The sequence below is a fragment of the Colletotrichum truncatum genome, assembly GCF_014235925.2.
Source record: "Colletotrichum truncatum strain CMES1059 chromosome Unknown Contig_0003, whole genome shotgun sequence".
Taxonomy (NCBI): Eukaryota; Fungi; Ascomycota; class Sordariomycetes; order Glomerellales; family Glomerellaceae; genus Colletotrichum; species Colletotrichum truncatum.
Genome location: NW_027222400.1, coordinates 4,831,595 through 4,853,863, shown reverse-complemented (window position 1 = coordinate 4,853,863; position 22,269 = coordinate 4,831,595). Strand labels below are relative to the sequence as shown.

Sequence of the window (22,269 nt, the reverse complement as noted above, 5' to 3'; positions counted from 1 at the left end):
ACTCTGACCCCCTACTAGGATGTGTTCAAAGTAAACTTTCTTCCGGTCACTCATCGATTCATTGCTCACCTTAGTCACAGTCAATACGAGTATCAAGTGGTAGTGCGACCAGAGCCAGCTTCCCGGTTGACTCGGTAATTGTAGCGGATAGCTCTCTAGGCTCTATCCGGATCAGCTTCGCCTTCTATTGAACAGTGCGAGCCACTCTCGATGGGCTAGTGTCCTTGATAGACGGAAAAATATGTCTTCAGCTACGAGATTGGTTTCCGGAAAGCAGCCCGTTCTGCTTTACGAAGTCGATATTTTGAGTATATAAGTGAGGAATATTCTCCCTCTCAATCATGTATGAAAAGACTTTTTTCTCAACATATCACAAGCCTTTCAATCATTCCAGTGAAGCATATCTTTCTACTATCAAAATGCGATTCTCTGCGGTTATAACGGTGGCCATGGCCATTCCATTCGTGACGGCCACGGGCGACTTTTTCGCGTCGTGCAGTAACGTGCACTATTCCGGCAACACGCTGACCGCCGATTGTCTTACGGCCGGTCCTGTTGATGAAGCAAGCCAGCCAACCTCATCTGTCAACCTCGGAAGATGTCTTGCAAACGTTGGAGGAAAGATTATAGTAATTGCAAAGCCCTCCTGCTCTATAATGTCATGAATACTAATGCAACGGAATAGTGTCGGCCTAGCAAGTATGCGTTTACGATTCATACGATGTTGCGTCTTTCTAACATATAACAGACCTTATTTCGTCGGATGCGACTGTGGCCTTGGAAGTGGTGGGAAAATTCTCAATTGCCAGTGCACCAAGGATCCCAACCACAAAGTTTCCACCTGGATTGACTTGAGTGAGTGAATATGGGCTCACACAAACGCATTTACTGACAAATCGCAGATACTTGCATTGGTAATAACGACGGCCACCTCAGGTGCTAAGGAAGACATGGATACAACCTGGATACTTCAATTAGTAATCTCAAGGAACCATAAGTGGTGATCATATAACGTAGATGAGTAGAGCTGCCGTTTAGCTTGAGCCTTTAGGGGCTAGAATGCAAGGATCTATCTTCTAGTTGTCCCAAGCACAGATTACCAGCTGTTTTGACATCTGGCATCCACACCACAAGTATCAACGGCTTGACCTCGGATCATTCTGATAGTAATCTGTGCAGCATGTGACCAACAACACGTTGTGCTCAAAGTCCAATCGGTAGGTGATACTGGTCTCTTATCAATTGATATCATTCGAGTTGTGAAATAGAATCTCAGTGTCCCACGTCACAAGCTCAGGACACAGTTTATCGAAACCGACGAGATGTCCAGCTGGATTAGAAACTTGGCTTTAACTTTCCTGCTCACCAACAGCGAATCTTGAGAAATGTTTGATGAATGTGAAAGTTGTTTTAGAATTGGTGATTAAATGTTTAAATAATTTGAACCTCCGCATTATGTCGATAAAGTGAACAACCTTCGACACCTCGAAACGCCCCAATCTTAGGTAAGCGACTTGCTCCTTTTCGTTAAACATCATTACTTCATACTCTCTGCCTGTTGGTCTCGATCGTGGATAGTGCTGCATCGGACGTTCGTGGCAGTTGCCTCCCCGACAACAAGTACCTGAGCTTCTGAAGCAAATGATCTCTGCAGAGAGCCCATGAGGTGCCGAGGTAAACCATCGCGTTCCAAAAGCCCTGGAGTGTCAATACAAATGCTGCCATTAGATTAAGCCAAAAGATAGGCGGGTCTGGGTGTACAATGCTGTAAACACGGTTGGTCATAGAGGGTAGCTAAAATAATCCGCCACATGTCAGTTAAAGTTTAGGCGAATTTTGTGGTTCTTACCCAAGTTGCAATCAAAGCCAGAAAGAACAGGATTGAAACCACAAGATATCGGCGTGTAAATGTCATCCATGCTTTTCTGTTCAGTTTGTATTACATCTCTTCGTACAAATGTGGATGAGTGATCGTTGTTAGAACATGAGTTAAGCGAGCTTTCAGTGTGTAGTTCGTTGTGAAATTCAGCCGTGCGGGTTGCGTGATTTGTGTGAGAGTCGAATGCGATAACCTCACGTTGCCGCCTGCTTATATCGCTGACAGATCTCCGGATACACCTCACATTTCTGGCAATAATAATATAGACAACCAACGTGGCGACAATGACAGCTCTGTAGATACTATAAGTTAAGGCCTACAGTTGATTTGTTGCGTACGTACCCGGCTGGCGCGTAGAAGCAAGCAACTCGGACGATGTTCCATTTTTGAGCGATGGAACACCATAACTGAAAACACAATGTTAGAAGGGCTATCAGAGGCGACTTGGGTTTATAACTTACCAATGATGGGCCGTAGTAACGACCGCCATCCGGCGTAGGAGCAAACCACAAAGCCAGGGCTGTAGGTAGTGGTATTCCGTAGCATGCTAGGAAATATTTCCATTCCATACTCTGCAACTGTTCGACAGAATACCTTCTACAAAGGGTAAGGTAGAGATTGAGAACCATGCAGAATGCCCAAAACGCGTCTGCCGGCATCCATCTGAAGTGTGTCATTAGTCAGCGTCGCATTCATCGTCGTTGAATCTCTCGCGGAATATGTTTACAGCTGAATAAAGAACGCCTGAAACTGGCACAAAGCCGAGTTTGGACCTTTTCTGACTCCTTCCCGCCCTACAAGCGTTGCGATGCTGGACATAATATTTCCAAGAGTGGCGTAGAAGATGATTCGCCTGGCTGGCTTCCGGAATGCCACGGACGACAGGAAAGTAGCGATGATAAAGAAGGAACCGAATAGAGAAAGCGTTGATCCAATGCGCTCGGCGGTCTCGATGTAGCCGAATTGTTCTTCGGACCAGCTCATCTCGAAATCATCGAATGTCGTTGTACTCGGCTGGAGTAGACGAGCTGAGGCAGAAGCGAGTGGGGTGGGCAGACAGGACTGTCTGACCCCTCTTCGTTGAACACATGGTGGTCAACAAGGCTTATAAACCGATTCTCTTCTATTTTATTATGCAGTACAAAGAAGCAAGGTTTCCCCTGATCGCTCTTTTTCTCTGGGTCTTGCCCATCTGTTTTGCATTTGTGATCGGCTCATCGGCGGAGCTTATACACACCGGCATGCAGTTACGAACCAAAAGTTTTCGAAGAAAAAGTATGTTTAGGGTGCAGCTAGTCAGATGGCCCAAGAGCTTCCTCACTAGTTCCCGTCCCATTACTTTCCACCACTAAACCCCCCGGGTCCCATATACTTCATCGTACATCTCGGCTTCAGTTCCTGGGCTTTGCGAGGAAATGCAAGAGTGAATCGTCTGCCGCAACCCAACCATTCAGCAGCCCACATTGCGATCGCATGTGTCGACCAATCACTTTGATCCGCGTTGATTAATTGAGATCCATCATTTGACTCCGTCGGGCCTGCCTTTTTCAAAATGTTTGAAATGATCAAATGAGCTTCCATGATTCCGGCTTGTGTCGTGGCTTCGTCACTCTAAAACCAGTGGAATCCTCCGAGATCTATAAAAGCGATCTATTGAATAATGCCGAGACATCATATAGGAGACAGATATACTAGTCAACATAGATTGCAGGAAGGCAATACGTTCTCTTACTGTTTTTGGTTACAACCTAGAATCCAGAATAAGTGCAGCCGCCTACCGCCGCGCACCGCCGCGCTTGTGTCAGCCCAGTTAGCTGGTTGGCAGGGGTCAGTGATGAGCTCCCTTGTCCTGGTCAGCATAGGTTGCAACGCGTCTCTTCCATGCGATCGTCTTGAGTCGATAGGCTAGTTTAAAAACCAGATATATGTGCTGTGGTTACAGATGTATGAAAAATAGAAATTCGTGGGTTGGTAAAAGTTCATCAGAGGTATAGGATCTACACCTACTATCCAAAAGGCTGCAGCCTGCAACCACTCACGGGTTTCAAAGCTAGTCCAGTTACAAAGGAGAACTCTGCTGAAGCGTTCTTGTGGAGCCATGTCCAGGCACATCGTAAGGCCTGATTTCTGTTCATCCTATACATCTTTACTCGTTCTAGTGACATCATTCCTTGGTCCTAGTTGCTTCAAGAGACAAGTCTGCAGCCCAACGTCTAGGTGGCTTAAAGGATAGAAAATGAAGTAACGTTATGTTGACTCGACGTCTCAGCGAAACATGACTACTGAAGCAATTAAATCTGGTAGAGGCGAATAGTTCCTCCCAAGTGCGCTGTAACATTAAAAATTATAGATTATCAATGTGCTGCTTGGATTGGTTTGCGTTTCCAATGCGGCAACTGTCGGCGATGTTATGGGTTGCAGTCTTCGCTTAACGATGAAGTATATCTTTCAGAATTCTATAATTGCATTGTATCTATTGAAGCAGAGTTTGCAAAACATCCCTCTCCAGTCATCGTGTTTGTCGTATGGTTTTTGCAGATATTGCAGACATGCGCATGATGACCATAAACTAGAATTTACTATGAATTAATACGGTGTTATATCTGAGATGTGCGCTAACCTTGTTATGAATCTAAAGAGTGGCCAAGCCGGGATTGGTCGTTTTCCATTTTCACGATGAGCCACCAAGACGGAGGCGCCCTCTGGCAACTGACAGTCACATGTCAATGGGCATGACAAGCGTACAGTAGTCTTATTTACATTCTCCTCGGAGGACCACAGTAGTTATAATAGATCTGGTATTCTCCTCACGAGAACACACACTGTAGGTCTGGCTCGTCATACTATGTTGCGTGCTCGTTTCTCCATGAGTGGTAGCAACACGCGATGGCGTGTTATTATCATGCTGCAGCAAGCGCGTTGTCGGCAGTGAGTCTCAGGGCAGTAATCTTTTACAGGTAGCCTTTCTCAGTAATACTGGCCGTCACTGGAAAGAGACTGGAAATAATGCTGCTCGTGTACAATGAAGACTGTGTGAGAACGAAAATGCCGAGGAAAAGAGGGGTTGTTCTGTCATCTCTCTGTCAGCCGGTCTGGGGAAGGGATGGCTAAAGCCTAAAAGTAGAAAGTTTGATGCACAAACGCACACAGCGGTTCCCCACATAACGTCGCACACCCACTTCTCGCACACCCCCACATTTCGCACACCCATAAATCGCTCATGTAGAATTTTACCCTCTTCAACATTCTTTAATATCTTCACCACTTTTACAGCGATTATTATAATTCTTTGAATAGTTACTCTTATACGCTTAATGGGCCAGTATACGGAAACAGAAGTCAATCAAGCTCTCAATGCAGTTGCAAGTGGGCAGAGTGTCCGAAAGGCAGCTCATGATGCTGGAATTCCACCATCAACCCTCCAGTCTCGATTAAAGGGTTCACAGGCAAGAAATGTAGCTTTCTCTAGCTTCCAGAAGCTATCTCCAGCACAGGAAAGTCACTTAGCTGAATGGGTGCGTATCCAGGCGGCGTTAGGGCTGCCGCCAACACATCAACAACTCAAGGAATTTGCCCAGCGAATCCTAGACATCAGAGGCACTACCCAGCCACTTGGGAGAAACTGGATTCAGTTCTTTATTAAGAGAAATCCATCAATCAAGGTTCATAGAGCTAGAGCCATCGATTCTAAGCGTGTCAATGGGGCCTCAACTAATGTAATCAGGCAATGGTTTCAACAACTCGCCCTTCCAGAGATCAAGGCGATCAAACCACATCATCGCTATAACATGGATGAAACTGGTATCCTAGAAGGCAGAGGATCAAATGGCTTAGTACTGGGATCATCAGAAAGCTCATCAATGCGAAAAAAACAGCCTGGGTCTCGGGCTTGGACAACTATGCTTGAGTGTGTCTCTGCAACTGGTCAGGCGCTTCCTCCACTTGTTATTTATCGAGGGAAATCGGTTCAACAACAATGGTTTCCTCTTGATATCCATAAACGTGATATTTACAGTGGTTGGAAGTTCACAGCAACTGAGAATGGCTGGACTTCAGACTCTACAGCTGTGGAATGGCTTGAGAACATCTTTATCCCTCTGACTAAGCCTGATCATCCCTCTGAGCAGAGACTATTGATCCTAGACGGTCATGGCAGTCATGAAACAACAGAATTTATGTATCTCTGTTATAAACACAAGATATATCTCCTTTTCCTACCGCCACATACATCCCACGTTCTCCAACCTCTAGACCAAGCAGTCTTTGGGCCTCTCAAGGCGACCTATCGAAAAGAGCTTGGATACCTCATTCAACACAACGATTCTACAGTTGTAGGCAAACGGAACTTTCTTACCTGCTATGGAAAAGCACGCCAGATGGCATTTTCAAGCAAGAATATCAGAAGCGGCTGGAAAGCAACAGGACTATGGCCCATTTCGATAGCTCGACCGCTCATGAGCCCTCTACTGCTTGAGAATGCTTCCAAGCCCTCAAAGCCAGGCTATTCTACGCCTATGAGGGCCTCTGATGGTGGAAAAGACGAAAACTGGGCATCTGCTACATCCATAGTAGCCTGGTCAACGCCCAAGAAGACAGTTGATCTATATGATCAACTTAGCTTATTCAGCAAGTTGGATAAAGATCAGCAAACGCAGCGACTGTTGTTTCGGAAGGTTCAAAAGGGATTTGATGAAAAGGACTATCAATTGGCTACAGCAGAGAAGAAGATTGCAATGTTGGAAGCAGAAGTTGAGGCTGGAATGGTACGGAAGCGGCGTAAGGTCCAAATGAGCCCAAATTCGAAGTTTGCCAACATTGAGGCAATTCACAAAGCCCAAATTGAGGCTGGCGAAATTGAGGATAGCTCAGATGAATCTAGCGAGCCTGAATTACCTATTAAAACTGGCGATAGTATCACAGTTGCAGGAGACGAATCAGACTTATAGTTATGAAGTTGATGAATACCTCATGATGACCCAATTTATGGGTGTGCGAAATGTGGGGGTGTGCGAGAAGTGGGTGTGCGACGTTACATCAACGTCAGACTGCCTAGGTAGTCCGTTAGACCGGCCCTTGTGTTGAGTATCCATTACCTTTAACTTCTATGCCGGCCACATGCCACTGGTCCTGTCTTTGGCTCATTTCTCCCGACACTCTAACCACTTTAAGGGCACTGTCCGCCAAACCTGTAGACTGCTGCAGTCATCGCTGAAGCAACTGATCCCACATTTGACATGTATTGTAATCTTCAAATATGCTTCTGTTGCGTAATAGAGGAGCTTCAAGTCGAGACCTCATCACACGAACTGACATGACGGTTGGAAGGGGTTAGTCAACATGTAGCACTATCAACAGGCAACGAAGCTTAAGTAACCTATGGTCGGATTTTGCGCATCAGACCTTAGGATCTGACCAATTGTTTGCAGCCTGCGATGCAAAATGCTTCTTACCCCTAATACACCAGTTCAAAAGATGAAGTTTTCTGCATAAACTGCCGTGGACCTTTCTGGGTTTGGCAGTGGGAGGGCGGCTACCAAGGATAATTCGTATGTGCAGGTTTCAACCATCATCAAGATTCACAACCGCTGCCAATATGATTAGCTGCTATCAAGGAAGTGCCCTGAAGACTCAACCTTCCTACACGTGGCGCAGCCACTTGGGGAAAATTTTGGCAGGGGTTGCACCTTCTTACTCTGCGAATTGCCGGAAACCAGCACCGGTGTGTCGTCTTCTTCCCACAATGGTTTGCGTTGTTGTTGAACAACGATGCGTCTGAAACTACATACATTAACAACAACGAAATCCGAGTTGGCGAAATTTCTTTGTTCAGCTGTGGTCTGGCTTTGGACAAAAGACAGAATGATCGCGAAGCGCTGAGTCCCAGGTAAACTTTATATTGTGACACGGCCAAGCCATCATAAAAGATGGCAAAGGAAACGGCGGTGGGTCAATAGTCGATTACGTCAAACCATCTCGCCAACAGCCGCCGTGCTGTTGGTGCTCCGGACAGATTGCGCGACTATGGTGGCAACCGTCGACACCTAGTCAGTCGGAATACTGTTGCAGACAAGGACAGGCTCATATGAGCAAAGCATGTCACGCTAGGCTTGAACACCGTTTCCCCTCGTTACGAAAATATAGCCTATGTATAAACTCCTTGCGTCATCCACTGCATACCAAGCACCTTGAACGAGTCTCGGCTTGCCACACAGGTAAGACCTGGCAAACATATGTCCAGTTCCTAGAATAATTATACTATTAGTTTTAACGCAGTTTCATTTGGAAGAGAGAAAGTGTTTCTGGGTCAGCTCATAGATGTCGCGGAACAAGTGACAATGCGATGTGAGTAGAGTTGTGAGTCAAGGGGGTCAGCTCTAAGGATATAGGCCACTTTACTTGGCCAATATGATACATACGACCATACCCACTGGAAAACTCGTGATCCCGTCCGCTCTCCCATAGATAAGCCAGTGAGGGCCGGATTAGTAGTTGGGTCGGTGACGACCAGCGAATACCTGGTGTTGTATGTCTTTTTCCACTTTTTGTGATAGTGGAGAATTGCAGCAGAACATCCACTGGCAACAAGCAAGGCTTTGAAGGCTAGAAACTCGGGAGCCCAACAGTTGTGAAAAAAAGAAAACTAAAAAAAAAAAAAAATGGATGTATATGTATTGATGGAAAGGATACAATGTGACTCTAGACTCTAAAATTGATCTTCTCCAGGAGCGTAGATCCTCGCGATCGCCATGGTTTTCAACGTGTGTACTGCACCACTGGCCACAGCGAAAAACCTAACGAGAATGCTAAAGTCTGTACCAGTCTCTCCGGGTGCCACTCTAAAGTCGTAATAGAATAGATACCAGTCATTGCCTATTGCAGTCCCGTCTGAGACCAGGAAAATGTCTAATGGTGAGTAGTTGTTGCTGTCTCTAGCCAGAGTGAAGCGTATATTTGGAAAGGTGCCACATGTAGCCGTTGTCGACTTTGCTACAAAACTAAACCTATACAGAACATCTCCCACAAGGAAGGCACGGTAAGGATGCACCGTCTTCACTAGAAAAGGGCCTGGTGGACTTGGCGACGCGATGTTTACTATCTGAGCCACCGTTTTAGGCAGCCCATTTTCATCCGTGATAGTCGGGACATCAGAAACCCACAAATTCGTGTCCGGGTTAGCAATAGCATAATTCGTCAAACCGTTGTTAAAGTTGTAAGAGGCTACAGTAGAAAAGTAGAGGGCGCTACTGGATGTTGCTGCCGTGGTTGTGAACGTACATGCGATTGCTGGTGCTGCTGTCGTGGAGGAGCTTGCTGACGTGGAGCTTGCTGAAGTTGAGCTTGAATCTATGAGTGATGAGGTAGACAGAGTAGAGGTACTACTTGTGGACGTGGCCGTTGACGAAGGAGAGTTTGCGGGCGAGGGAGATGGAGAAGATGATTGGCTTGTAGTGGTTTGCGTTGTTGCTGTTGTCTGTGAGGGTGCGGTCGTTGGTACGTCTGGCTTCGGGCTGCCACCAGGCGGTGAATTTGTTACAGAAGAGCTTTTCAATGATAACTGATAAGTAGAATATGATAAAAAAGACGATTGTGAGGATGAACCTATGAGTTGGGTTAGAAAAAGCTAAGCAGACTTGGAGCCCTATGGAAACGTTAAAAGCTGACCTGGTGTTGGAATTGCGGTAGCTTGACTGGTAGGTTGAATGATGGTACCGGAGAGCTTAGATGAAATACTAGAGGTGCTCTCAATTCCGCTTCTCACAGAGTTTGACACACTGTTTGAAGCCTGGGTTTGCTGAAAGGTATCTGAGGTGAGAGAAAATCCTACAATTTGTCCGTTCTCGCATCGGTTCGCTATGCATTAAAGTTAGTACTAGTCTGTTTCCTACACAATTTCAATCGACACCACAAAGTCCATAAGGCACCAAAAAGTCTGTCAACGGCTGTCTCATCAGGGCGGGCTAATAAGGCTCCTGAACCTCGGATTAAAGCATAGCGTGACGAGACAGGATACGGCTTACCGTCAAAACCATTAACAACGACAGGAATGCAATCTGGAGGCTCCGATGTAAATGTGACGAACAACTGTCCGCTCCTGAGACTCTGACAGAATCCTGCCTGTCCATATGGCAGATCTGCATTGCTCCAAACCAGCGTCCCACTAGCAGTAGTTGCAAATCCAACGTCCGTTGAAGATCCGGCCGGCGGCGGTTCGCTGCCGCGAAACTCCTTGAAAGTATCCCCGGCAGAGTAGGAAATAGGTTTACCATTATCCAGAAGTTTTACATTCCCGTTCTGTAAGATAAGGTTGTAGACAGTTGCAGAGCTACAGCTTGGGGAATCTGAAACGGTGCCGCTGACCACAAAACCTCCCAGGGCTCTCTTTGCTATCGAGAGGGGATAGGCGAAGAATATTAGAGATCGACCAGGTATTGCGCTAGAAGAGAGGGTAGAATTTGAACTTCCTACGGCTGATGTAGATGAAATGGTGCCGCTTGAACTCTGTAGAACGCCAGAGGACGACGGGATTGTGACGCTTATTTTTGCTACGCGCAAAGAGCACCCAGCTTAGCGGTGATAGTACCATTTCTTGATCAAGGAGACATACTTGACAACGGTGAAAATCCAGGATTTAGAGATGTGAGAACAGGGTCGTCTGACGGTAGCCCTGCAGAAACGGATTAGAAGGCAAAAGAAGGAGCTGTATCAAAGAAGAAAGCATAGCCAACCTTTGGTTAACGTAGTTGAAGGAAGCACAGGCTCGAGGTAGGTTGACAGATACGTAAAGCATGAGACCAAATCTGAACTTCTCGCAGGACGAACTGCAACGCTTGTCGCGATGCTTCCGAGGAAAGCAATGGCAAAAGTTGTTCGCTTCATGTCCAGTCCCTGCAAAAGCTCATGATTGAACCAGGCAATAAACAATAAGAGTTGCATTTCAAATCAAAGGGTAAAGACGATCTTCGGAAAAAGTGGCAAAGATCTAATCTAAATCATTTCCATGTGAGACAGGATGGCATATCAAGGCGCTTTTAGGAATTTTGTGTCATTTGTGGCTATTGCCTTGCAAGTGAGACTGAACTAAAGTGAGTACGAGATGGAGAACAGAGGAACTCGAGGGACATTCATCATAAAGAGGCTTGTACAGCCCCATTGATGAAAAATGAAATCAAAATGGCACATTCAAACAAATTGACAAAGCCTGACGCACCGTAACCATGTAAAGCTGTCATGAAAACTCAAGAGAAAATAGCCAAGAAGATCACCTAAAGCAAGCGACATTCCGATCAGTTTGATTGATTCTGAACGAAAGCACAACCGATTGTGTAAGCCAAAACCATCATAACGTGTGTAGTGTAACATACCTTGACCTAAACATTTCTAGTGAACCCCTCCTGATACTTAATGCCCCTATTCCAATTTTAGTTAGCCTTCTATCCCGTCAGCCTAAGCGGCACGGGGCGCCTAGACATCAGACATGAATTCGAACAAGATTATAAGCACATCCTTGTATGCTGAAACGGCTCACCAAACCATGTAGGACGATTCCATCGAAATAGTTATATTTCCTCCGTCCGTTTTGAGGATCAGAACCATCCCCTTTGGATTGTTAAAGTCATCACGACGGAGGCGGTCGCTGTTCCGCCTAGACAATGTTGTAAAGTGCCAGAATGATAATTGGGTCGATAACGACCAGCGAATACCTGGTGTTGTGTGTTTTTGCTTTTTGATCATCCAAAGTTGACGTCATCTGCACACCCCTGTGTTCCTTCATACTTGTGTCGTCACTGGTCTGAAGCTCGTCTGTCGTTCTTTACCATTGGTTGTGAAGAAGTTTACTTCCCCTCTTACAGTTCGGTTGGGTAGATCTTTTTGTCTTTGAACGGACGACTCACTCAGCCACGATTCTAGGTAAGTCGTGATGGGGTTTTTGCAAACGTCTTATTTTCACTGAGGTACGAGGAAGATAATGGAGACACGGGAATGTAGAATCAAGGTGAACAGCTAACATGATGGCAATAGGAGGGTCTTTTGCTAATAGCGAAAATCAAGCTGCCCCCATCTCCAGCCTTAGTTCTCTTCCACAGCAAGACCGGAATCCTGCCATCCGCCTTTGTCTACAGCACTTTGCAAACCACTTCTTAAACAGTACTTCAAAAATATAACAACCACAATGAGCAGCACTACTGATGAGGACACGTTCACTGATGATGAAAGCTTCACTGATGACGACACTGAAGATATCTACATGAGGCCTCGAGTCATTCCCTACGAAATCTTCCTCAAGATCATCGAGGAGCTCATCCGGCAAGCGGCAGACGAATGCATTGAACGTGACATTTACAATCTGTATTACAAGGCCGATGAAGAATTCAATCTCAGCAGAAGTAGCGAGAGTAATGCACTCGCAACCTCAGCCTCCGGAGACGGCCGTGGTAGCCCAGGTGAAGGGAACGGCGACAGCGTGAATCCCGACTCCATCTCCAACGATGAGACAGACCCCATGGGCCACAACAACAAATTCCACATCAAAGGGGACCTGTTCGCACAACACGAGCGGTATTGGCTCACTTGCGATCTCGCCCAGATCGACAGACGGACGAGAGCAATGGTGCACCGGAGGTTCCGACGGTTCCCCGCCGCGCACAACTTCCCGCAGCCTCCGGAGGAAATCATCATCGACAGCTGGATGGACTTTGAGCGAGACGTGTTCAGGCCGCAGATCCTCCGCGACGAGGAATCGTCCCCCCTCATCGCGGCGCGACAGCGCGGCCTCCGCCACGCCATGCTCCACCCGACCCCGCGGCTCAGGGGGGTGCTTGACTACATACAGCTGGTGGAGTTCCACAATGTCGACTTCTTCAAGCAGGACAACAAGAACACCATCGACGCGGTCCTGGCGCTGCCCAGCCTCCGGGAGCTGGTCATTTACGCGGGGAGACTGGGTTACGGGTCGGGCATAGACCATTCTCACAAGAGGCCGATGAGAATAGACAAGGAAATCTTCCCGGAGCTGGCTAGGTGGAAAAAGGCCCACGGCGACTCGTTCGAAGCCCTGTCGAAGCCGTTCAGAGACAGGAAAATCGACATCTTTGCGCGTGTAGATGACACTGGAGATTGTCTCCCGCTGTTGTACACGCCAGGTGGTATTCGAGTGATGATTGAGGAGACTATATGCAGTTGCGACAAGGTCGTCTGGGTATATCCTAGTAATGTCAGGGAGGAAACGCCGCCCATGTAGAGAGCACTGTTGTCTTTAGGTTAAGAAATATATTAATAATCTGTCACGGATCCGCTGCCATGTCCTGCGGTATTATCGATTATGCAAAGATCGATTCGAGTGCCACTGATTCTCGACTCTGTGAGGAGTCAGTCCAGTTACAACCTTCCATAAAGCTTCTTGTCGCAGACTTGTTGAGTCATTGACGGCTCCAATTAACTTCTACAGCACATAGCAGCCAGTGTTGCTTCATCCTTGCACTAGGTGCACTATCTCTGTTTATTCACATGAAAGGGTGCATCGGGTAGCCGGGAGGGTCAAGTATTCTATCAAGCATACACCTCTTGTCATATTAACAACCCAAAGAAAAAAGGTCAAGATAGGCTTTCTCTTAGTTTGCATTCTGCGTCCTGTTCATCACGAACACGCCTTCCAAGCCCCCTCGTTCAATCTGCGTACTCTCTCTGTCGTCTAGCGACTACCTCATTAAACCTTCAAGCATAACAGACCAAAGCAACGACAACCACAGCAATCAATAAACTGTATTAGATAGAAATATCAACCCATCTAAAATGCCAACGCCAACCTCTCCGTAAGGAGCGGTAACTGTGTGCTTGTGTGTTGAGTGTATGTATGCTAGTGACAATGGAAAGGAACAAAGCTCAAGGCTTCGTCCACGTCCCAAAACAAAGCGAATGATGGCAAATAAAATGCTTAATAATAACTCCTCTTCCTCTACCTCCGTCGTCTTGTCTCGTTCGTGACACACCATCCCCTCCTCCCCTCCCATCCACACGTTATTGTAGTCCATGTCTCTAGTGGGAATCAAATTGAAGCAAGGAAACAAGTAATAATGCGACCTCAATCCTTTACTGATGGGTGGCATATGTCGTCGGCCGTCAAAAAAGAGAACAGAAAAGAAAGAGGTATTCAAATGCCCGAGAACCCAAAAGAAAGACGAAAAGCCTGATGCAGCACCAGCGCTATTGAAAATGCTTGCCGTAATCCAGCCTGACCTCATTTCAAGTCATCCTCTCCTTAAATGATGCCAGTCATGTCCCATTCTCCCTTCTGCGCGCGGGCGAGCACCTCGCGTCCCTTCTCAGTGAGCTCGGGCTTGCCGTCGTTGCCCGTAACCTGCTCGAAGAAGACGGGCTTGAAGGTCTCTCCCGTGCGTTCGCGCTCGCGAGCCTTCTCACGCTGGCGCTCTTCGAGTTCGACCTTGACAGTGGTAGCCTTGGAGAATTGCTTGGCGTGAATAGCCTCGGTGACTCCGGACCAGAGCATCAGGGACTCGTTTTCGAGCTGCTTATCCGTCGGGGGAAGGACCTTGGGCGCTACGTTAAGGGGTTCGAGGTCAATAATGGTGTAGCGAGCCTCAGGAGGGTGCGAATCCTACAAAAGTCAGTATCTTGCTCAATATGGTCTACGAGAGATACATACCACAGGCTTGGGACCCAAGGTGAACTGGACCTTTTCGCGCCAGGGACCGCTGAGACGGGCGACAATGTCGGCCTCGGGCACGTCCTTGATGTTCACCTTGTCATCATTATCCGGGTCATACCGGAAAATGACACCCTCAACGCGGTTCGTGGAGCGGCCGAGCCAACCGGCCTCGACATACTGCAAAATCGTCTTGAGCTTAGTCTGCGGACACGTAATGTACGCCATCTCGCTGACGCTGACGCTCAAGCTACCCCTGAGCATACCACCGAGGTGCGCCGCAGGGTGAGTAAGACGGTACGTCTCGCCGCCGCGGTTCTCGAGCGTGATGAAGATGCCGAGGTTGTGCTCACCGGGCAGGACGCGGATGCTAGTTCCCGTGAACTTGGCCGTGATCTGGTCGAAGCCGCGGGCGGAGAGGCCCCGCTCGGGGCAGCTCACGTAGAAAGCGCTCACGGGCGGGTGGTGAGAGGTCTGCTCGGTGAGGTACGAGACGCGTACGGGCTTCTTGTCCGGAGTGGAGGCGCCGTGCTGCGGGACGGATAGAGAAACAGCCGAGGCATTTTTGTCGCCCTTGGCAGACTTGAAGCTTGACGAGCTACTAGCGGTGCCACTTCCGGCCCTAAGAGCTGTGGTGTTGATGTTGGGTGCGTTGTTCTCCGTCTCCCAGTTACACTTGCAACAGCATCAGTATCGCGAGTCATGGACTGCATATCGCATTGCATCGTTCCAAAGAGGCCACGCTTACCCTAAAAAACTCTCCCAAGCAGGAGTTGTATGGTTTGCAAGGCCGGCCCTTCACGTACTTGAGGTCCTTGGTGAACCAGAACCGGCACACCTCGAGCATGCGGTCGAGGGGCTCATCAGAGGTGCCGATAGCGACGAAGGCATTAGGCGCATCGAGATAGTTCCAGTATTCGAGATTCGGCGTGGGTTCGAGAAGCTGAGAGGGGAGCGAGAAACGCACGGCAGCGAGGTCGGCAACACCAATAAACCTAGATGGTGGAGGCAGAGGATTAGCGAATGTTGGCACCACAACTGTCTGTCTCTACGTGTCGCAGTGCTGATTCTTCGGTGACGATGCGATCTACCCCTCCTGGGATCGTCGCTCGTAAGCTATCGCCCCCGCCCATGACGGCGCATGACTTCGCCTCCGTCCACATCTTTCTCTCGTCTCCTCCAAACGTGCGGCGCAACACAAAGACAGACCGCCAAATGGTCTAAACGATGTACTCACTTCTTCAGAATGCCGATGAAAGTCTTCAGCTTGGACCCGTCGCTCTGGGGCTCTTCAGGAGTGTCGAGCGCAGCTTTGGGAGCCATGATGATCGGTAGGGTTGGTGGTGATGATAGGCGATGACGACGTCTTCCTCTCTAGTCTCAAAGACGCCGATGGTCGAAAAAAGCGGCGTGCTGCGAGGTAGAAGGTGGGGGGCCGAGAACGGCTGGCGGGGGTTGGTTCTCAGAAACTAGGTTCAGGAACCACAAAAAAAGAAGACGACGTAAGTAAGCTTTCCGCTTCTCTGTTGTCGACTGCTGGTAGTGTTGTTTTTCTTCTGTGGCCGCAATAAGGATTAAGGGTAAAGAGGGAAAAAAGAGAAAAGAGAACAACAGTCGGTCCGTTGATCTCGACGCCGGGTCAAAGATGAGGAGCGTTCCGTTTCGTTTCAGTCGTCCGACTCGTGCGCGGCGCGCGGATAGCAGATGGGCAGCGGGGAGGATAGATAGGTAGCTTGGTAAAGCCGAGATGATGTTGTATGGAGGGGTAAAGAGGAGAAGATACGGGAGACAAGAAAAAAAGAAAGGAAAAAAAGAAGAGGTGGATGTATTCTCCAGCAACAGCAGCAGGGCGGTGGGATAAAGAGCAGAAAAAAAAAGAGGAGGGAATGATGCAGCAGCAAGGCACTGCGTCAACAAAAAAAAACAGCAGTAAGAGAGGTTCTAGGCCCCGCGAGGTACACGTAAACTCTAGTTAAACAAGGCCAGTAGGTAGGTACATGGAGATGACATGCCTTACGCAACAAGCAGAGAGCATGAAAAAGCAAGCAAGCAGCAGTAGAGCTCCATGCACCGGAGCGGGAAGGGTAATAGTGGTGACGCCGCGTTGAGGAAAGCGGCGCTAAGGCTTATAGCGCAAGAGAGGGGCGGCGGGCAAAAGGTACCTTGGCGTACAGTGCCAGGAGTGACGTGCTGCCAGCGCCGCCCAAAGCACCCTTCTAGGCCTTTTCGGCGCTGCTTGGCAGCGAGCCGATAAGCGTGGACACTGTCCAAGACTGTCTCTGATAAGGTTTCAGATGCCGCCGGAGCCCGCTGTTAATCTTGGGCGGAGCGTGACACCTGTCGCGCACCTCTTGGGGGGGAACTGGCACGCAGCGCACGACAGCAGCACTGACTGCTGTAGTTTCGAGGGGGGGCTGATAAGAGCTATGTCCACTGTTTCGACATCACCGACCTTGCACCTCTGAATTTCTGCAACTTTCAGTCAAGTCGGATACGGAAACCAAAACATGTAAAATAAACATCAACAATGATTCCAAACAGATGAGTTTGTAGTAGAAGAAAATCACACGAGAAAGCCGCTGTAGAGTATCTTTCAAAACGAGAAACATGACGTATCTCTCTTCTCCCCATACCGACGGAAACGCTACACAATGTTCCTCAATGTCAAAGGAGGGACCGCGACCGGTCCAAACATGTGCCAAAAAGGTCCAGAAGCAGCACGGCCAAACAACCCGGACACCGGCCAATCATCCAAGCACATGTGCAATCCAACCGTCTTCACAAGCCCCGAGACCTTGACTCAAAGCCCCGGGTGTTGGATAGAGGGCCAAAGATGCCAGATTCCGCCGCAGCCTCTCGTTGCTGCCATGTGCTCCCATCTACCACTGTATCCCATCCACCATTCTCCAGAAGGATCCCACTCATCCATCCTGGTGACCAGCTCCCACGTTTCCTCATGCTTTAGCTTCAATCAATCTTTAATTTCCTTCATCGCAAAAGAAATTCCAAACTGAAGAAAGAACACGTAAACAACAAAGGCCATAAACATTTCCCTACCAAGATGGACCAAAAGAAGGGGGGAAAAAAAAAGAAATTGCGGCAAAGCAATGCTCATTAAGACTGCTCCTCGCTCCTCCACACTCTTTGTATGGAAACCAACAAATCTTTTAAGCATTGCTTCCAAAGACACCATCGACAAGCCACCGCGAACAATACAGTCCGGCCCGACCACTAGATCCTGTCAGGTCTTAGTGCAACGACACAAAAAGGTGTCACGAGTTCACACACGCATCTCATGCTTCTTGCTGTACGTAAAAAAACCATTATTCGCCTCCCTTCCCCCCTCTTTCCGACCCCCTATCGGACCGCAACCCGTCCAGTCTAGTCTCGTGACCTAGTCACCTCCTGAAGCCATCACGAGACATACAGCAAAAGCGAGCGACAGGCGGCTCTTTTGCATCTGCCCTAGGGCGTCCGCAATCTGATTTTCAGGAACACACACACACCCCCCGAACTCAGGGTCCTGCCAGGGGGTCCTCCAAGGCCCAAGGCAATCCCGTCCCATCACGACCTCATTAGAGATACTTCAACGGCTTCGTACCGACTGTATCCTCATATCAGACCATCTACGAGTCAAACCAAGAATAGCATGAAAGGGGGTTATCCCAGTCCATCATGCTACCCTTTGTGCGTCTCATGGGATCGTCGTCAAAAAGTCAATGCTGCGTGGCCGCAACGCCCTCCCCGCTTCTCCTTGATCCTTTCGCATCGCATGGACCCCAAATCTTGAATCCGCCGCCACCCCCCAACCAATATCCAATATCGCGAAATAGCTTCGACCAAGTCTAAAGGGCCTAGCAAAAGTTGTCCACAGAGAGAGAGAGAAAGAGCCCACTTCCGCCTAGTACCTGCATTCGGCACTCATTCACCGAACCCGGCTCTTCGTATTGCTCAAACCCCCAACTGCCAACTTCAGGGTATTCTTCCGCATGGGAATCTTGGAAGATCTGCGCTTCTTACCATTATCCAGCTTTTCCAACTGACGGGTTCACCTGAAGCGTTGCATCGTCGAGAGTCACCCAGATGCATCACCGAACCCGGACAAGCTTCAACGCCCCCACCCAATAAGCACCGCCATCGTCAAATCTCCTGCGAGAGGGAACAAAACCCCCAATCTGGGTTGATGGCCACCACCACGACGACCACCACCAGCCCCTTCGGAGAATCATCCACACCCCCCCTTTGGTGTTTCCGGGCAGCCGGCCGAACACGAGCGATCAACGGGTGGCAAAGCCTCCGTAGTGGACGGGGCCAAGGGCCCGGGGATCACGGCCCTCCCTCAACCCCAATCCAATGGCCAACAACACCCTCGGCCGCCAACTCGAGACGTACGTCGTACGTCGGACATGTGTCTCGGGGGACCGGGGGTGGTTTCTTCACTTCACCATACCCACCGCTAACGTGTCAACAAAACACCCCCTTTCTCTCTTACAGTCCCTTCCCCCCCCCTCCGGCGTTCAACGTCTCCCCATGTCTGACATATGCAAAAATCGTACGCGAATAACGTCAGTGCCTACCCTCCAAGGAGGTCCCCCATCGTGGCTCAGCCCTCTATAAATATCATTATTCAATGATTTTCCCAGGGGGGGCAACGCGATCAAGGGTTCCATCTACGGATTCCAACCATCGAGAAGTCCTCCCTCTACAGCAATGATCATCATTGTTGTTTTTTGCTTTCCTGTCCTCTCTTTATGGTTGACCAGCAAACATTATCGAACCCAAATCTCTTCTCCGACCCTTGTTCATCCGTCCCCTTCGCCAACCTTGATCATGTCACACGCCAGGGGGACCAACCTAACCTAACCACCCAACTAACTAACCTAACCTACCTTTCAACTGCTCATGAGCCATGCAGTATCTCTCTCTCTCTCTCGCTCCAAATTGCGAATCCCAGCAGTCCCCGCAAGACCCACGCGATGGAAGTTCCATCGAAGATTTTTTCTGCCCTCCAACTACCATCCCTCCCTCCATCACAAAATGACCTCATGATCGACAAAACAAATTCTCTTTCTGGAAACAGTGGCCGTCAATAATCGCTGCATCCCAGCGGCGTCCGTGGGACACCCCTTATAATGTGTTCCCAGGGCAAATCCACCCACTGAACCCTGATCCTGGCGATCCCATGGTCGTGCGCGTTGCGGGATGCTCTCCGATGGCCATTGAGAGTGCCGGACCACCGCTGTCGTGGTGTCGTGGCAACCCAAATCCACTCCCAAGAGCCCCAAAGATCCATCCCGTTGAGCCGGTCTCTGCCAGAAATGCGTTGATCTCGCTGATAATCTGCGGGACCTGTCTGCTGCTGCTCGCTCTCCCTCCCCTCTTGTGCCTCTCTGCTTCTCCTCTCTCTGTGTCCCACCGGGCCCGTGCGAAATGAAGCTTGTGCTTGTTTGGTGAGCATCCCTCGTCTACGCTCCGTACCTGCGCAGCAAGCGCATCTCTGCCGCCCTTAGTGCCGTAACCTCCGCCGGCAACCCTCGTCGACCGGCGCTTACAAAGTTAACCCTAAGCGTCGTCATTTCCTAGACCCGACCAAAGGGCACATTCCGGGGTGACGACAGCCTTCCCTAGAGGCCCGGCTTCCATGTCCCGGTACAGGGCAGCATTGTGCCCCGGGACTCCGAGTGCAACATGGGGTGGGTCTCGACCTAAGCAGGTGGACATAACCGTTCCGTAGGGGTAGGCTGTTCCTGACGCATATTGACGAAAGCTTCTCATCACCGACGCGCCTAATGGCGACCTCACGACTCCACTCCCCGAGATGCGCCCATGCTGCCCACTCCTGGAGGCGGGATCAAGTCCCGAGATGCGTCCTTGTACACTGCCATCGCATGTGTAAGATTTGGGATTAAGCTCCAGGGTGACGAGCCGGGGCTCGTCAGTCCCATTGCCCTTCCGTTGACATTGACGTCCCATCCAAACGGTGTTTTGTCAAGCTCTGCTTGACTGACTCGTGTCTGCGTTGAAGCGAACTTTGACAGGTTGGATAAAGTCTTAATGATGCTTGGTATTATCGAATCTCCGTCATCACGGCCAATGCCTCAGGCGACTCTCGTCGCTCTGCGCCTCCCTTTCTGTGGAGTTCGCTAGAGTGTTGCAATTACGGCAGGCCGTTGAGGCACGGAATCCTACGCTGACACTGGAAGGTCACGAGGAAGCAATTTCAGCACGTAAACGGGTGCAACGGGTCGTTGCCACCTCGCCTCGGATTGCGGTTCCTTAGTCGAGGGCTGACCTCCACCGCGCTGACCACACTATCGCTCTTGACTGTGCGTGTTTATTGTAGTTGACCGCTAGCACATCTTTGAGTGATGACTATCAAGCCCGCAACAGGTGGTGGCACAGGACCCTTGATCGACTAGCCAGCGGCTGGTACTGATCCCTCTTTCAGGGCTTACTGCTAGTGCACTGTACCCCTAGGGTCCGTCTCGCAGAAGATCCTAAGCTGGTTCATCGATGAATCCAGATTGGGAAACCACACCACTAGCCGTTACAATGCTAAACGGACATTGGAAGCGTGTGAACATGCCATCAGACGGGACGGCATGGGGTCCGTGGCGGGGGTCTTCTTCCCCCAAAAGCTCATGCTCCGAAGCCACACGTCCTTCGGCTCCGCAAACGTGCATCGCTACCCTCTGGGCCTTTGCGCAATCATAACGAGCTTGAACCAGGTCCATCAGAGAGGGTGCCACAGGCGCCCGCTCACAAAGCCAGTCTAGAGGGTTGCATTTCAAAGCTTGGCAAATGGTTTTTGGCTCGCGACAACGTCGCGCGAGACACATACGGATATTGCCCCCAATATTGCTGTCAGCCAGCAAGGGCTCACGGTATGCTGGCGGCTCCGTGCTCTTCTCTATTGATATTGCAAGCTGATCCTTCTCATGATATTGAGTTGCACCGAGTAAAATTCGCCACGGCCCCCTTATTCGCTCCAATGCCCGGGTGCGACCTGAGGCCCCAAGGTTGTTGGCGTCGTCAACAAGCGCGTCGTCTCTTGTAAATGGTGGCAGTCAATTGGGTTGGACATGGTATCCCAGCAGGCCCATGAGATCCCGGGGAAGGTCCAGGGAGCTCCTGCTGGAGGTGAATACCCACCATCAAAGTACTCTACCATCTCGCCTGGCAGCACCACATCGTATCCACCCGGTGAATTATCCGGACACAAGCAGTGGAAAAGTTCCAGCACGAGCGCTGCGTTGAACTGCCTAGGTCGGCTCGGCGGCGGTCTTCATCAGTCGACGCCACATCATCCATGTGCCGCGTCCCGAACAGCTTCAAGCGCCGAGGCTCGTCTCCGGGTTCCGAAGCCTTGTGTGGCCGAAAAGAGTGTGTTGGACGGGGCGGTCTGCAGCCATAACTAGACGATGACGTTGTTGCAAGCATCGCAACGTCCCCGATTCGGTTCGTACAACGAAGGCCACTTCTATGCCACCACCCCAAAAGCAGCCGTTAGCGACGCTCTCTCTCTATATGACGCAGCGAAACAGTTACACATGATCAGATGGCAGCGTTTCAGGCTGTGTGCCTGTTTTTGGTTCACTTGTTCAATTGGTCTCTGAACCATGGCTCGTCTCTGTTCGGCGTGTGTTTCATCTCTTTGCAACGGCTGGTGCTGTAAAGTTCCGTCGCATCTCTGGTGGCATGCCGTGTGTATGTGTGCGGTGTCGGTGTG

The 22,269-nt window shown here is 49.6% G+C and overlaps 5 protein-coding genes across 5 annotated transcripts, besides 1 other annotated feature; 2 read left to right on the top strand and 3 right to left on the bottom strand.

Moving 5' to 3' along the window:
• Positions 1 to 1,542: 1,542 nt before the first annotated feature.
• On the bottom strand, positions 1,543 to 1,915 carry CTRU02_206196 (G-protein coupled receptor; the record flags this gene model as incomplete). Its single annotated transcript, XM_070204674.1, has 2 exons — positions 1,543 to 1,794; positions 1,850 to 1,915. 2 exons carry the CDS (start codon positions 1,913 to 1,915, stop codon positions 1,543 to 1,545), a joined length of 318 nt encoding a protein of 105 aa, XP_070061778.1.
• Positions 1,916 to 5,667: 3,752 nt separating this feature from the next.
• CTRU02_206195 (transposase) lies at positions 5,668 to 6,825 on the top strand (the record flags this gene model as incomplete). The annotated part of the gene is made up of 1 exon (XM_036728628.2): positions 5,668 to 6,825. One exon carries the CDS (start codon positions 5,668 to 5,670, stop codon positions 6,823 to 6,825), a length of 1,158 nt encoding a protein of 385 aa, XP_036579517.2.
• A 1,358-nt stretch (positions 6,826 to 8,183) lies between these two features.
• Positions 8,184 to 8,339: a sequence feature (Protein overlapping with rRNA (CTRU02_206194, KAL0939584.1) was converted to a misc_feature.).
• A 1,282-nt stretch (positions 8,340 to 9,621) lies between these two features.
• On the bottom strand, positions 9,622 to 9,723 carry CTRU02_206193 (uncharacterized protein; the record flags this gene model as incomplete). Its single annotated transcript, XM_070204673.1, has 1 exon — positions 9,622 to 9,723. One exon carries the CDS (start codon positions 9,721 to 9,723, stop codon positions 9,622 to 9,624), a length of 102 nt encoding a protein of 33 aa, XP_070061777.1.
• A 2,327-nt stretch (positions 9,724 to 12,050) lies between these two features.
• Positions 12,051 to 13,118, top strand: CTRU02_206192 (uncharacterized protein; the record flags this gene model as incomplete). The annotated part of the gene is made up of 1 exon (XM_036728630.1): positions 12,051 to 13,118. The coding sequence occupies one exon, from the start codon at positions 12,051 to 12,053 to the stop codon at positions 13,116 to 13,118; it is 1,068 nt and encodes a 355-aa protein (XP_036579519.1).
• A 1,017-nt stretch (positions 13,119 to 14,135) lies between these two features.
• Positions 14,136 to 15,863, bottom strand: CTRU02_206191 (oxysterol binding protein; the record flags this gene model as incomplete). The annotated part of the gene is made up of 4 exons (XM_036728631.1): positions 14,136 to 14,492; positions 14,541 to 15,215; positions 15,289 to 15,535; positions 15,778 to 15,863. The coding sequence occupies 4 exons, from the start codon at positions 15,861 to 15,863 to the stop codon at positions 14,136 to 14,138; spliced, it is 1,365 nt and encodes a 454-aa protein (XP_036579520.1).
• Between the last annotated feature and the right edge of the window lie 6,406 nt (positions 15,864 to 22,269).